The sequence below is a fragment of the Urocampus carinirostris genome, chromosome 18 (genome assembly GCF_059441175.1).
Source record: "Urocampus carinirostris isolate Australia breed hairy pipefish chromosome 18, RoL_Ucar_1.0, whole genome shotgun sequence".
NCBI lineage: Eukaryota > Metazoa > Chordata > Actinopteri > Syngnathiformes > Syngnathidae > Urocampus > Urocampus carinirostris.
This window is the reverse complement of record NC_142366.1, coordinates 14830881-14845167: the sequence shown is the minus strand read 5'-3', so window position 1 is coordinate 14845167 and position 14287 is coordinate 14830881. Positions and strand designations below refer to the sequence as shown.

Here is a 14287-nt window from a genome sequence, read left to right as displayed (position 1 = left end):
TGAACTCAGAACTGTGCCGCACACGAGCTAACCACTACGCCGCCATGCTGCCCCAGTGTTCACTAACTTTTACCATTTCCTTTCCTGTAATTATATCCTTTTCTAGAATCATATTTTGTGTCAACCACAACAAGACCACAACTAATCCTAGCAAAAGTACAGTAGCCCAAAGGGTACAAAAGACCTTGCATGTGGCATTCATGAGCGTCAACCTCGGCACCTTTGGCGCTGCGTCACTAGCGTGCTAATGCGGAACGCGGCCTTCATTTTTCATGAAGTGCGCGTAGCCGAACACGTAAGAAATGCATTTTTAATGCGCTCCGACTCCCGAGCGTAGCTGTAAGAGACTCGAAAAAAGCAAGATTCCCGACTTTTCAAGCGCCGTCCTGCTTTTTTGGCGCGGGTGGCGCTGACCGCACCCAAAAATAGACCGTCCTCGCCGCGTTTAATTATTAAAATGCTGCACATGCTCCACATTTGACCTGGCCTTCACGTCTCCAGCGCGTTGCAGGGCGTTTGCAACATTAGCTTAGCTCGTGTAAGTGTCGGCTAATTGGATAAAAATGCAAAAGATGCATCGTTTTTTTTATATTCATATTTTAAAGATTTTGTTGATTTTTTTCTCTTCATATATCTTTTCACATATTACATAATTATTATTTATATATATTATTCAGTTTGTATGCAGCACAGCGGTGCAGTGGTTAGCGCGTGTGTGGCACAGTTCTGAGGTCATGAGATCGAACCTCCTGTGTGGAGTTTGCATGTTCTTCCCGTGCTTGTATGGGTTTCCTCCGGGCATGCCGGTTTCCTACCACATTCCAAAAACATGTATGTCAGGTGAATTGGCCGGTCCAAATTGTCCCTAGCTGTGAATGAGCGAGCAAATTGTCTGTCCCTGTGTGCCCAGCAACTGGCTGGCAACCAGTTCAGGGTGTCCCCTGCCCACTGCCCGAGGATTGCTGGGATGGGCTCCAGTGCCCTAGCGAGCCTACAGAGGATAAGCGGTGCAGATAATGGATGGATGGATGGATGCTTACCTTTGTGGTGCAACCTAACTAATACAAATAATAAAAGTAAGAATAATTAGAAATAAAAAAATCTTAGAAATAATCCTCTAACATTGTAGAAAAATAACCCTGAAATATTTTTATTATATTTCATTTCAATATTATTGTATTAAATAAAAAAAAGAATACAAGCAAAAACAACAACAATATATATATATATATATATATATATATATATATATATATATATATATATATATAAAACAAATACAAATAAAGAAATAGTAAATACAATGGTAAATAAAATTAAAAAATACGTTTTCAAAAATGATTTTTTTAAAAAACCAACAACAAAAAAACACTTTTTAGGTGCACCTTAATTAAAAAAATTCAAATTATGATAATTATACTTTAGGAAAAATATATATGATTTTTTCATATTTTACTAGAAAAACTAAAGCGTAAAAAAGGGGGGGAAAAAAAACATTAAAATGTGCAAATTGCCTCCCATTTTTGGTGCAACCGAACCTAAAAAAATTATAATAATAATCGAAATAAGAATGAATAAATTACAGAAATAATTCTATATAATTGTAGAAAAAAAACAAGAGAACGAAATTAAAAAATATATATTTAATTGTTATTATAATACTTTTCAATATTTTTCATGAAAAAAAATAAAACAGGCAAAACATGTTTTTTCAAAAAAATATTTAATTTCAAACACTAAAAATAGTAAAAAAAATCATATTGAAAATGGGCAAATATACCTATACCTAAGAAGTGTTTAGTGTTTATTTAAGCTTTAAGTTGGAAAGTGTGGTGAAATAATACTACATTCCGGGTTGTCTGCATCACTTCCGACCCTGACATCCGGTTATCATCATTATTCTCCCACAATGGCTGACAGGACGATTGCGTGTCCAATCTATCTCCGTCCATGTGGAAGGATTAACAAGGTAATGCCGTAAGTTTCTAAAAATGTTTGTATGATGTATAAACAACTACTGGTTATCTTGTAATAGTTTAGACAAGGGGTCGGCACCGGGGTTAACCAGTGGCACACGAGCGCACGGCAAAATGATTATGATTATATTTTAAAAATGCGCATTTGTACCTGAAATTTAGACATTTTCAGTTGCACATCGTGTTATTTAGAGACTTTACGTTAGCGCCCCTCCTCCTCTGCTTCGTGTGTCAGTGTGCGTTTGCCCGGCGCCTCGCAGAGGAGAGCTACGTGTTTTAACACAGCCAACGAAACAACCGGGCGCGATGAATGAACGAATCATGACGGCTCCTCTAGCGAAAACATCTCGTTCTTTCCAGCCAACGTGGACAGACGGATCAGGCTTTGTGCAAAAAATGATCGTGCTGTTTAGTGCATTATGCCTTGAGAGCGTTGTACCTCGCATGGCAAGTGTTTAACGTCATTACAAGACAAAACATGAACATGAATTCAAGGAGGAGTTAACATGGCGGAGACATTCAAATGCGCAGTGTCCAGATACGGCAAACAAACACAAACCCTAAAAACCTTTGTCACTGCTAAAAACACCACCACTGAAGCAAGCTTTCACATTGCTCACTGCATAGCAAAGCACAGAAGACCATTTACTGATGGCAAATATTGCCTTCTGCTTTGCTGCTGTTGTTTCAAGTTTTGATATTTTCTGCAACAAGATATCATTGATGAATGTATGGTAGCTGTCCGCATTCATTTTTTAGTTGATTGATGAACAAGAATAGTGAAAGATAAATTGGTCGGTTATACCAGTGTTTTTGTACTAGTGTGCCGGGGCACACTAGTGTGCTATGAGACCTTGTCTAGTGTGCCGCTGGAATCTTTATCTTTCCAAAAAATCAGGCCATTATTCAGTATTTTTGCAATCTTCAGACGAGGAACTGTAAAAGTCAACCATAACAGTAGGTGGCAGTAGATTTTTATATACTTTTCATATACTAATTATCTGCTCATGAGGTAGCACAGTACATTTAATAACTTAATTTGTTTAACAAACAGTTTAAGATTGAAAAATAAAACATAAATAAAGCACATCATTATTTTTTATTTTAAGTATTATTTTCTTCTTTTTATATACTAATTATCTGCTTATGAGGTAGTACAGTGAAATTTATGACATAACTTCATTTTCAAACATTTTGGACGGACGGTGTGCCTCGGAACGTTTTTATAAGTAAAAGTGTACCTTGGTTTAAAATGGTTTGAAGAACACTGAGTTAACGATTTCAATGTCTATCCATGTTGTATATTTGGACTGGTGTAAAATGACAGCTCTGTTGGATATTAAAAAAATGTTGTGCGAGTCATGAATCTTGGTGTGGCACTAATTTACAAGGAAATTTGAAAGTGGCACCAAAAAGGTTGCTTACCCCTGGTTTAGACACATGTTAAATTTATGTAGTTCATTTTCGTGAACTTTTTGTGAAACAATCTCAATGCTTTGTAATGTACTTTTGTAGTTTTCATTATCCGGAGAAGGAATTAAAGCTTCAATTACCAGCCCTCTCTGGTCACTGTCCTTCTTTTGTGGTTTAGCTCTGTGTCATATGAATGTATGTAATTTTATGAATTAATACACCTTTCTATATTTTCATAAGGCTTTCAACTTTTTGCGGTTCCAGACATGTTTCTTTTTTTGTTGTTTTTTGATCCGTTATGGCTCTTCGCCCCACTCAAAAACATACAAAAAAAATCATTTTTATGTTTAACGTAAATATTTAATTAAGTCATAACCGCCGCAGTAAAGCAACTGAAACAGTGTGACTTCAATTCAAGCTAATTAAAAAGAGCGAGTCAGTCTGCAAGGGTACGTGACTGGGAACCAATCCTAGCAATCAGCAATGAGCAATGAGCAATTATCGGTTAGTAATTAGCAATCACATCTTCCGACTCACGAGATTTGGATTCCGGGGAAGGGGGCGACAGGCTGGACACGGCTAGGTCACTTTTGGACTTTTGGGGTTTCCTGGGTCGGATCTGCCAGGGTTTGTCGTTTTGGCGCAGCTCCCGTCGTGTGTTTTTGCTTTCTTTTGAAAACACAAACCCAAAAGACAGAAAAAAAACAATTGAGCTAATGCTAAGTAGCTTCGAATTGAAATTGAGACCCACCCGGAGAGGTTTGGGCCCACAACGCCGCCGATCCGGACAGAATTCTGTGCATCTTCCCCGGACTGTCTTGTTTGCTCTGCAGGTGGTCGATGAGGAAGGGGATTGGACGGTCAGGAGTCTCGCTAATTAGCTTAGTCATCATTTCCTGCACGAAAAAGCAAAGCAGTGACCCAAAAGTGACGGAAACGCTATAAAATCTGACAGAACATGTCGATCAGTTTGGGAAAAAACAACAAAATTGAAAGAATATAAGCTCAAAAGTTGGCTAAAGAAGGCTAAGAATGAACTGTAATGCTAATATGCTAAAACATAAAAATAATTACATTAGAGGGCAAAAATAGAACTTGTATATTATTTTAAAAAGGCTTATCTGTAAGTTCTGAAGGAAAATACAGGGCGTTTGGATGCCAAGAAAAATGCTAACATGCTAAAAAAGTGAAATGATAAAAAAATGCTATTATTTGATAAGCTATAATAAAAATTACCAAAAGTAGAATGAATCAGGAAAACTCTGGAGCAAAACGCAGTGTTTAAACGCCAAAAAAAACCTAAATACAGAACCGTCATAAAAACGTAAAGTAAACGGAAAAATCCGCTACAATTTAACACAAAGATAGAACTTATATATTTTTTAAAAGTTTGTTTAAAAACTTTAAAGTAAAATACAGTGTTTAAATGCCAATAAAAATGCGTAGAACTGTCATAAAAATGCCAACTTTTGATAAGCTAGCATCAAAATAAGTACAGTATCTACAGTAGAAAACAAAGGTAAGGATTAACACATATATATAAAAAACTTAAATTAATATATACATGTATATTTTTTAGGATTTTAATCAAATATTTCTATATTGTTTAAAACACCCAATAATATGCTAATGAGCTAACAGGCAAGCTAGAAGGTGAAGGAGTACGATGCATTCACGTGTCTGGTAACACGGTGGGGAAAACGAACTCTACTTGACCGGCTAAAGCCCAGCCAAAATCCATCAGCTTCTCTTCTCATTTGCAGGCAGGTCACGTCTTTACTGTATTCAAGAAAAAAAATGCTAGCATTTATCGATCTCACGTCCCTTCTGTCGCTGCTGTGACATCACAGCAGAAGACAATTAAAACAAAATACTCTTCCTAATGCAGTAGTATTACTAATTAATACTAGTATTACTACAGCTGTCATTGACAATCCCAGGAGAAGATGTAGGTCAAAGCTTGCGTCATGGATGCTAATGCATTAGCATGCAGCCTCGGTCCTCCTCCAGGACGCCGTCCTTCCACAAATCACGTCCAAAACGTCCTCGCGAAAAAAATCTCTCTGTGTGACGAAGATGCTAAACCGGGGTGGCAAACTCGTTTTACCTCGGGGGTTACATGGTAGAAAAACTCTCTCACAAGGCCCAGACTAGTAGATTTGAATAAAAGAAAGGAAAGAAAGAAAGAACAAAAAAGAAATAGATAAAGAACAAGAAAGAAAGAAAGAAAGAAAGAAAAAAAAAAGAAAGAAAAAGAATGAAAGAAAAAAAGGAAGAAAGAACAAGAAATAAAGAAATGAAGAAAGAAAGAAAGAAAGAAAGAACAAGAAATAAATAAAGAACAAGAAAGACAGTCAGACAAAAAGAAAAAAGAAAGAAAGAAAGTAAAAGAACGAAAGAAAAAAAGAAAGAAAGAACAAAAGAAAGAAAAAAAGAAAGAACAAGAAATAAAGAAAGAACAAGAAAGAACTAGAAAAACAGTCAGACAGAAAGAAAAAAGACAGAAAGAAAGAACAAACGAATGAATGAAAATAGAAGGTAAAAAAGGGAAAACAGAGATAGAGGGGGGGAAAAGAGAGGGAGAGAAAGAGAGAGAGAGAGAGTGAATGAAAGAAAAAAAGGGGCAGAGAGATAGAAAGATAAAGATCAGGAGAAAGGAAGATTGAGAGAAAGAAATAAATAGTATGAAAGAGAAGAAAAGAAGAGAAAGAAAGAGAAAATGAGAGAAAAAGCAAGCAAGATAGAAAGAGAGAATAAAACGAGAGCGAGAAAGCCAGGGAAGAAAAAAGAAAGAGAAAGAGAGGAGAGAAATGAGAGAGAGTGACAGAGAAATAAAGTGGGGGAGGGAGAAAGAGAAAGCAAGAGAGAGAGAGAGAGAGAGAGAGAGAGAGAGAGAGAGAGAGAGAGAGAGAGAGAGAGAGAGAGAGAGAGAGAGAGAGAGAGAGAGAGAGAGAGAGAGAGAGAGAGAGAGAGCTCTTATTCAAACAGCTCGACAACACTCAGATTGCTAGTTGAAATGTGTTACCCTCGAAAATCCATTTTGTGTTCATAAACTGCTTCAATTAGTCAGGAATGTCCACCCTATCATAGGAAACAATATTCCATGTTTATTTTTCTGATTGCAACAATCAACGTAGTGAATCACGTATTGGAAACATGACTCTTAATGTCTACCTTGTCATAGCGACACATGTCCCATGTATATGTTTTCAGACAGCATACAATATGCTAAGGGAATCCTGTTTTGGGGGGCATTCACTCGCGTTCAAGAGTGCTGCTATAATCAATCATAAATGTCCACCCTGTTATTCCGAAATCTTTTACTTTTTCAGATCCTACACAATCATCTGAGTGAATTGTGTTTTGAAGACATGGCCCTTCAAGATCGTCGCTAAAATGTGTCACTAATGTCCACCCTGTCATAGCAAAACATCCCTTTCATATTGTCATGATTACTGATGTAAATCACCTGTGCCTGCTGCTTTGGCGCCAACTGCCCCGGACTCTGATTGGCTACCTGTCCCTATTTAAACCCACTCCTATCTGTCCCCTTTTGTCAGTCTGTCTGCGAACCTCAGTGTATACTAGGCAAGCCTTTTTAGACCCTGATTCCCACCTGTGCCGTTTTTGCTCCAGTCTGTCACCAACAACGACCCGATCTTGACCACATCTCCTCTCCCGTCCCGACTTACGACGCGTTTTTGATCCCGACCACGTCCGCTCTCCCGCCCTGGCTTACGACCCGTTTCTGACCCCAAACATGTTTTTGCTCTCTTGTCCGGCTATCGACCTGTTTTTCCGTGTTCGGATCATAATCCGAGTGCGAGAGCGACTTGCTTCCCGCGCCTAGCGAACACCAGGTCGTGGGCGCAGCCCTTCCTCTTTCCTTTAATAAAACTTGTGAGAAACGTAACGCAATGCAATATGGTAATTGGGTCCTGTTTCCGTTCTGGTCCTGACACATATTTTTCAGAAAGCACACAATCAGCTTAGTGACTGGTGTTTCCAAAACATGGCCTTTCAAGAGTAGATTTTAAATTTGTCATAAATACCCACCCGGTCATGGCAAAGAGTATTACTTACAGACAGACAGACAGACAGACAGACGGGATAGACGGATAGATGGATAGATGGATAGATAGACGTGGTCGGGATCAGAAACAAGTCAAAAGCCAGGAGAGGAGAGTAGATGTGGTCAGGATCAAAAAAACGGAGCAAAAACAGGTGTGAGTCAGGGTTGAAAAAAGCTTGCCTAAAGTAAAGTGAGGTTTGCAGACGGACTGACAACAGGTGACAGATAGAATAGATAGATAGATATACTTTATTCATCCCCGTAGGGAAATTCAAAATAAAGATATAGAATACCAAAATACCCAATATTACCCAATATACATATACAGTAAGCCCTCGGTTATGGCGGTTATTAATAACATTTGCTATAGAGTATTTAAATAGTGCTACGGAAATACACCCTGTAATAAAAATACTGTAATATACAAATGTGGGGGTGGGGTTTAATGTGGGCTTTTACTCCCCCGGGTGGAGTTAAAGAGCCTCATGGCATGAGGAAGAAATGATCTCCTCAGTCTGCCTGTGGAACAAGACTGTGACAGCAATCTGTCGCTTTATAAATTTTCCAGATACCACACATTTAACTTATTGAATTTGTTTGTAAGACAGGGCCCTTGTGAATTTCCCTACGGAGATGAATAAAGTATCTATCTATCTATCTTCAAAAAAATTGTCCCCCCCTGTTAAGGCTCAACACAGCCCTTGTATATATTTTCAGTTCGCACACAATCGGCTTAGTGAATGGTGATCAGGGTTGAGTAGGGTTACTTTAACTTGATTACTTTCAATTACTTTTGGATGACTCCAATACCAAATATGGTAATCAAAGACAATAGAAACTAAATAGGGGCAGCACGGCGGGCGCAGTGGTTAGCGCTTGTGCGGCACAGTTCATGTCATGGGAACCTGTCGTGGGTTCAAATCGAGCTGCAGACTTCCTGTGCGGAGTTTGGATGTTCTCCCCGTGCTTGCGTGGGTTTCCTCCGGGCACTCCAGTTTCCTCCCACGTTCCAAAAACATGCATTTCAGGTGAATTGGCCGGTCCAAATTGTCCCTAGGTGTGAATGAGCGAATGAGTTGTCTGTCCCTGTGTGCCCTGCGATTGGCTGGCAACCAGTTTAGGGTGTCCCCTGCCCACTGCCTGGAGATGGCTGGGATGGGCTCCAGCCCCCCCCGCGACCCTAATGAAGATAAGCGGTACGGCTAATGAGATGATGATGAGAAACTGAATATAAATACAATTATGACTCACAACACGTGGTAAGCTTTATCTCCTGGCTTTGATCTCTTTGATCTCCGGCAAAACTAACATAAAATGCGACAGAAACAAAATTAAAATGAATCCAAACAGCTTGCCAACATCAGTTTTACCGCTCCATGTATTCCGTTACTCCCCAAGCCTGCACAAAATTTTGTAATTTCATACATATTTAGTTACTTTTGTCTTTTATTAGCATATTTGGTATTGGAGTAATCCAAAAGTCATTGAAAGTAATCCAGTTAAAGTAACCCTACCCAACCCTGATGGTGATTTTAAGACGTGGCCCTTCAAGAGTGTATTAAATAAATGTCCACTCCGCTTTGGTGAAAAAAATCAATTATAATTGGACCGCAGGAAATGAAAACATTAAACTACATTCTACCTTCAGTTCATCAATTTCATCGTCCTTCCTGTCATGGGGAAATATTAATCTGAAGAATCCGAAGCACCAACCAGAAATGTACACTTATTTCTTTACAGCTTTGTTTCATAAAAAAAAGTGGAGGACCCCTCCTCCAGCGATAGCGCTTTATGACAGAGGGTCCCCAGAAGGGTTTTCCCGCACTCCAGCGTCCCCACAAAGATGGCGAATCAGGCAACTTTAAACTAGAGCAAATGGGGCTCGCCAGACTGCTTTAGAGATAAGCGGGAAAAGAAAAACGAGTCCAATTAGCAGTAAAACGGGAAAGCGGGCTCTAGATTTTTTCTTCTTCTCGTAATATAAGCGTCCATCGTAAAATACTAAACTAGCTTTCGATGAAATAAAAGCCGGGGCTATGAGTTAAATGCTGGACTTACTACAGTCAATCCCAGAACTCACCTTATGCCGTTTTCACTTTATGGTGTAGAATAGGATGTGTTATCGCCCTCTCTTTATGGCATTTCCCCCACCATATGACATCAAGGACAAATAATTTTGATTACTCCGGAAATGTATTTGTTGATTGTGCATAACCTGACGTTTCCAAGATGCCTATCTGCTATTGGTCAATTTCTATCGGCTGAACTACGTCCCACTATATCTTTTTCTCTCTTCGTTCGCATCAGAATCTTGCGTGATTTATAAATACTTTGCGATAAAACACTGTACTTTTGTGCACTGTACTGATTCGCCATGGGTGATGCTAAAGGAAGGAGCAAAAACATGATAACCATGGAAACAAAAATAGCGATGAGCAAGAAATACAAAAGAGGCATGCAAAGAATTTGCGAGTTAGTGCGATACAATCCTGTATTATTTGTACAGTATTTATTTACTTTGGCTCTTAGTGACGCTAAAGGGAGAAGCCAAAACATGATAAACATGAAAAGAAAGCTAGTGATCACCCAGGAATACAAATAAGGCAGAAAATGACGTGCCTAAAAAAATTTGAATTCTGTATTCAGTAGCTCTGGGTCCTCAGCCTTGCAGTGAAGCCAAAGGGAGAAGCAAACGCATGACAACCAAGGAAACTAAGCTTGCAATTAGAAACAAATACAGAAAAGGCCTGTGAATCCCTAGCCTCGATGATTCACATGCTAGCGTAATTCGATACTGTACTTTGTTGCACTGTTTATTCATTAGCTATGGGTCCCAGAGCTAACAGTAATGCTAAAGGGAGAAGAAAAACATGATAACCATGGAACCGTAGCTTGCAATTAGCAAGAAATGTGAAGAAGGCACGCAAATCGGTATTCTCAAGAATTCTTTACTTATTGTGATTTAATACTGCACTTTTTTACACTGTATTCATTAGCTATGGGTCCCGGAGCTTGCAGTGATGCTAAAGGGAGAAGAAAAAACATGACAGCCATGGAATCGTAGCTTGCAATTAGCAAAAAATATGAAGAAGGCAACGCAAATCGGTATTCTCAAGAACTTACTTATTGCGATTTAACACCTCACTTTTTTGCACTGTATTCATTAGCTAAGGGTCCCAGAGCTTGCAGTGATGCTAAAGAGAGAAGAAAAAACATGATAACCATGGAACCGTAGCTCGCAATTAGCAATAAATATGAAGGAGGTACGCAAATCTGTAATCTTAAGAATTTGGGACTTGGTGCATTTTCTTGCTCTGGATTTTTTATTTATTGTGTGTAGCTAAAAGGAAACGCAAAAACATGATAAGCATGGAAATTAAGCCTGCACTGATCAAAGAATACAAAGAAGGCACACGAATCACTAGTCTCAAGAATTTGCGAGTTAGTGCTGTACAGTACGGTATTTTATGTACTGTATTTATTTCCTTACAGGCCCCAAGGATTGTAGTGATGCTAAAGGGAGAAGCAAAAACATCATACAACAAAGCGGAAACAAAGATCATCAAGAAATACAAAGAAGCATGTCATTTAATCCTTTACACAATTATTACACACAAGCATAATGGCATGGAATTGCCGGGCATTCTACTTGGACGAGGTTGTTGGGGCCGTGGTTTGTTAAAAAAGTAGCAAGGAGCCATTAGGGGATGCCAAAGAGTGCATGGCCGCATGGACCTCCAGAGCCACTTGTACACAAAATCAGAAATTTATCAGTGTTGTTGGTATTCCTTGTGGGTGGATTGACACGAAACCTAGCTAAAAACACTCCCAGAGAGCCAAAGTACAACTATGTACATTTTTACGAAAAATCCGTTCGGCCGTTTCGGAGCCTATAAACTACATACGCACACATGCAAATCACTATTCATATATATTTGAATTTTAGTTAACAAGTAATTAATACTAATGTTTTTAATATGTTTTACTTGACGTACGAGTTACCTAATTAGCATAGGTTTCTATCAGTTTCACTTAAAGGTCTCTGCTTTAAAACAAAAAACGATCTTATGCGGAGGGCTAATATGTGATTAAAATATGGAAAATAATAAAGTATTTGATGTGTCAACTAAATTCAGTGTTTTATTAGAGTATGTGTTACTAAATAAACAGACCAGGTGTTGTGTTGTGTGTCTTTTGTGTTTGTTCCACATCTGCTTAGCCCGCATTTCCTATGCAGTGTCGTGCTGCTACCAGCTGAATGCGTTAAAGCGTCACATCAGCACTTTGTGATTACGTACGAATACACAAAAACGTGCCATGTACACAAACATGCACACGGACACACAAAATTGCGAGTGTGACAGCGATGGAGCTGTTTGCCTCGTCTTGCTTTTAAAGCAATAAAATGTGCAAGGTGGCTAAAAGGTCCGAGGAAACAAAAAAAACCCGGCACCTGTATTCACACGTTTAATATTGTATAAAACGAGGCTAGCATATTTTAAATTTAGCAAGCTAATAATCATATATAAGTCACTATTGAATGAACAAAAATGAATTCCTTATTTAATCATTTCAGAAACATTAGATGCAATGGGAATTGAACCCGGGTCACGGCGTCGAGAGCACCGAATCACGGTGCAGCATTTATGCAGTGGTTGACATATCAAAAGATATCGCTGACCGCATTTGCAAAAAATTAGATGCAATGGGAATTGAACCCAGGTCACGGCGGTGAAAGTCCCGAATCACGGTACTTTATTTTTGCAATAGTTGATATATCGAAGAATATCGCTGACCCCTTTTGCAAAACATTAGATGCAATGCGATTTGAACCTGGGTCACGGGAGTGAGAGCACCGAATCACGGTACTGTATTTGTGCAATAATTGATATATCTAAAAATATCGCTGACCGCATTTGCAAAACATTAGATGCAATGGGAATTGAATCCGAGTCACGGGAGTGAGAGCACCGAATCACGGTACTGTATCTGTGCAATAATTGATACATTGAAAAGTATCGCTGACCGCATTTGCCAAACTTTAGATGCAATGGGAATTGAACCCGGGTCACTGCGGTGGGAGCACCGAATCACAGTACTGTACAGTATTTGCGCAATAATTGATATATGGCAGTGAGAATACCGAATTCTAACCACTAGACCACTAGTGATATAAAACACTGATGAAAAGGCATTAAATTTTATCTCATTATCAGACTATTTTTAGTCACAGTACCAGAGACACATTTTTGAGAATGGTGAAACCGAAAGTCACCCTGAAATACATATTGTAAATAAACGCAAAAAAGTACGAGGTGAATATCTATTTGGTGTATCTGATGCCGAAATAATGCTCAGAGAAGCACAAGAGAAAAATTAGCCACAGAGAGCTGCACTTTTAAATACACCTACTGGATGTCACCAAAGCCAGGCGCCAGTCACAAAGTACCCACTATAGTTTTATTTGCTGACTACCATTTATCAACCAGAAAACATTGGTGTTATTTTTGGTGGAAAAATTGCTTTAAATTATAATTATTCAATTCAGAATCTAATTCTGTGGTTACCGATTCGACCAGCAGGTTGTGCTCACGGTTTCCCAACCCAATTAATTCGACATAGCCTCATATTGTGTGTAGCATTAATCATGAGGAAGCAATACTCTAAACATGTTTTAGTTTTAGCTCTAAATTATCGATTTTTCAAATAATTGAAATGGAAAATGCACGAGTTTTATTCTAACAACTACGTTTATTTACATGATGAGGAAATTGGATCAAACAAAAGTCTGAAAAAAGAAAACATTGTTAACAAGAGAAACTCGCATTTCTAATTAACAAAGTGGGAAAAAGGTACTCGAGTAAAGAGCCATTTTTACTCATGAAAAGAGCCATATATGGCTCATGAGCCATATGTTTCCAACCCCTGCATCCCACTCGCATCAGGGAGCAGGTACGGGAGAATAAGATTCACGAGGGCCCGCCTTGGGAAAAGCCTGAGGCCCTCTGCCTCCACCCTCCTAAACGACAGGCTTTGTGACCCCTTTTAATCAGTCAACCCTTATTGTCTCACACTGTCGTATATGTTTGGCTCTCTGGGTTTTTTTGTTGTTATGTAATGCCCGTGTCATGATTACCGATTCGTATCACCTGTGCCCGCTCATTTGGGGCCAGCCGCTGCGGGCTACCTGATTGGTTCCCAGTCCTTTTTTAAGCCCAGTCCTGTCACTCTCCGGTTGTCAGTCCGTCAGCAGACCTCTGTTGTTACAAGGCAAGCATTTTTGACCCTGACTCACGCCTGCCCCGTTTTTGCACCCGTCCGTTCCTGATCCCCCCCGTTTTTTTTATTGCCCTCTGATGTAATTATTTGTATGTAAGCTCACTAAATGTTAAAGTTTTTATAACAGTTATGTTTTAGTATTTTAGCATTTTTCTTGCTATTTAAACATGATGAATTTTGCTTTACAGCTTTCTGATAAACCTGAAAGAAAATATGTTTTATTTTTGCTTTCAACTATCGATTATGTCCTTACATTTATGTTAGCTTACTAAATATTAGTATTTTTATGACAGTTCCGATTTTAGCATGCTAGCATTTTAATCTAGTCACTGTGTCTTAACATCTTTTTAAGTATTCCATTTTGTATTAGCTTGTCGATTGTTAGCACATTATACAGCATTTTTTTTAGATTCAATACCTTAATAGAGATCGCATTTAGTATTTGTTAGGGAAACAACTGTTAGGATGTTACCAATTTTACATTGTATTTGTCATGATTACTGATGTGATTCACCTGTGTCCGCTCATTTGGCGCCAACCGTTACGG

General features: G+C 38.8%; 1 protein-coding gene across 1 annotated transcript in view; it reads right to left on the bottom strand.

The window, feature by feature from the left end:
- The window catches only part of c18h8orf34 (chromosome 18 C8orf34 homolog), a 47173-nt gene that overhangs the window by 31332 nt on the left and 1554 nt on the right, over positions 1 to 14287 (bottom strand). The window contains exons 2-3 of the mRNA XM_088322176.1: positions 4141 to 4285; positions 3927 to 4058 (exon numbers count right to left, since the gene is read on the bottom strand). Of these exons, the coding sequence (XP_088178302.1) occupies positions 3927 to 4058; positions 4141 to 4285 (277 nt within the window). The remainder of the gene's footprint in view (positions 1 to 3926; positions 4059 to 4140; positions 4286 to 14287) is intronic.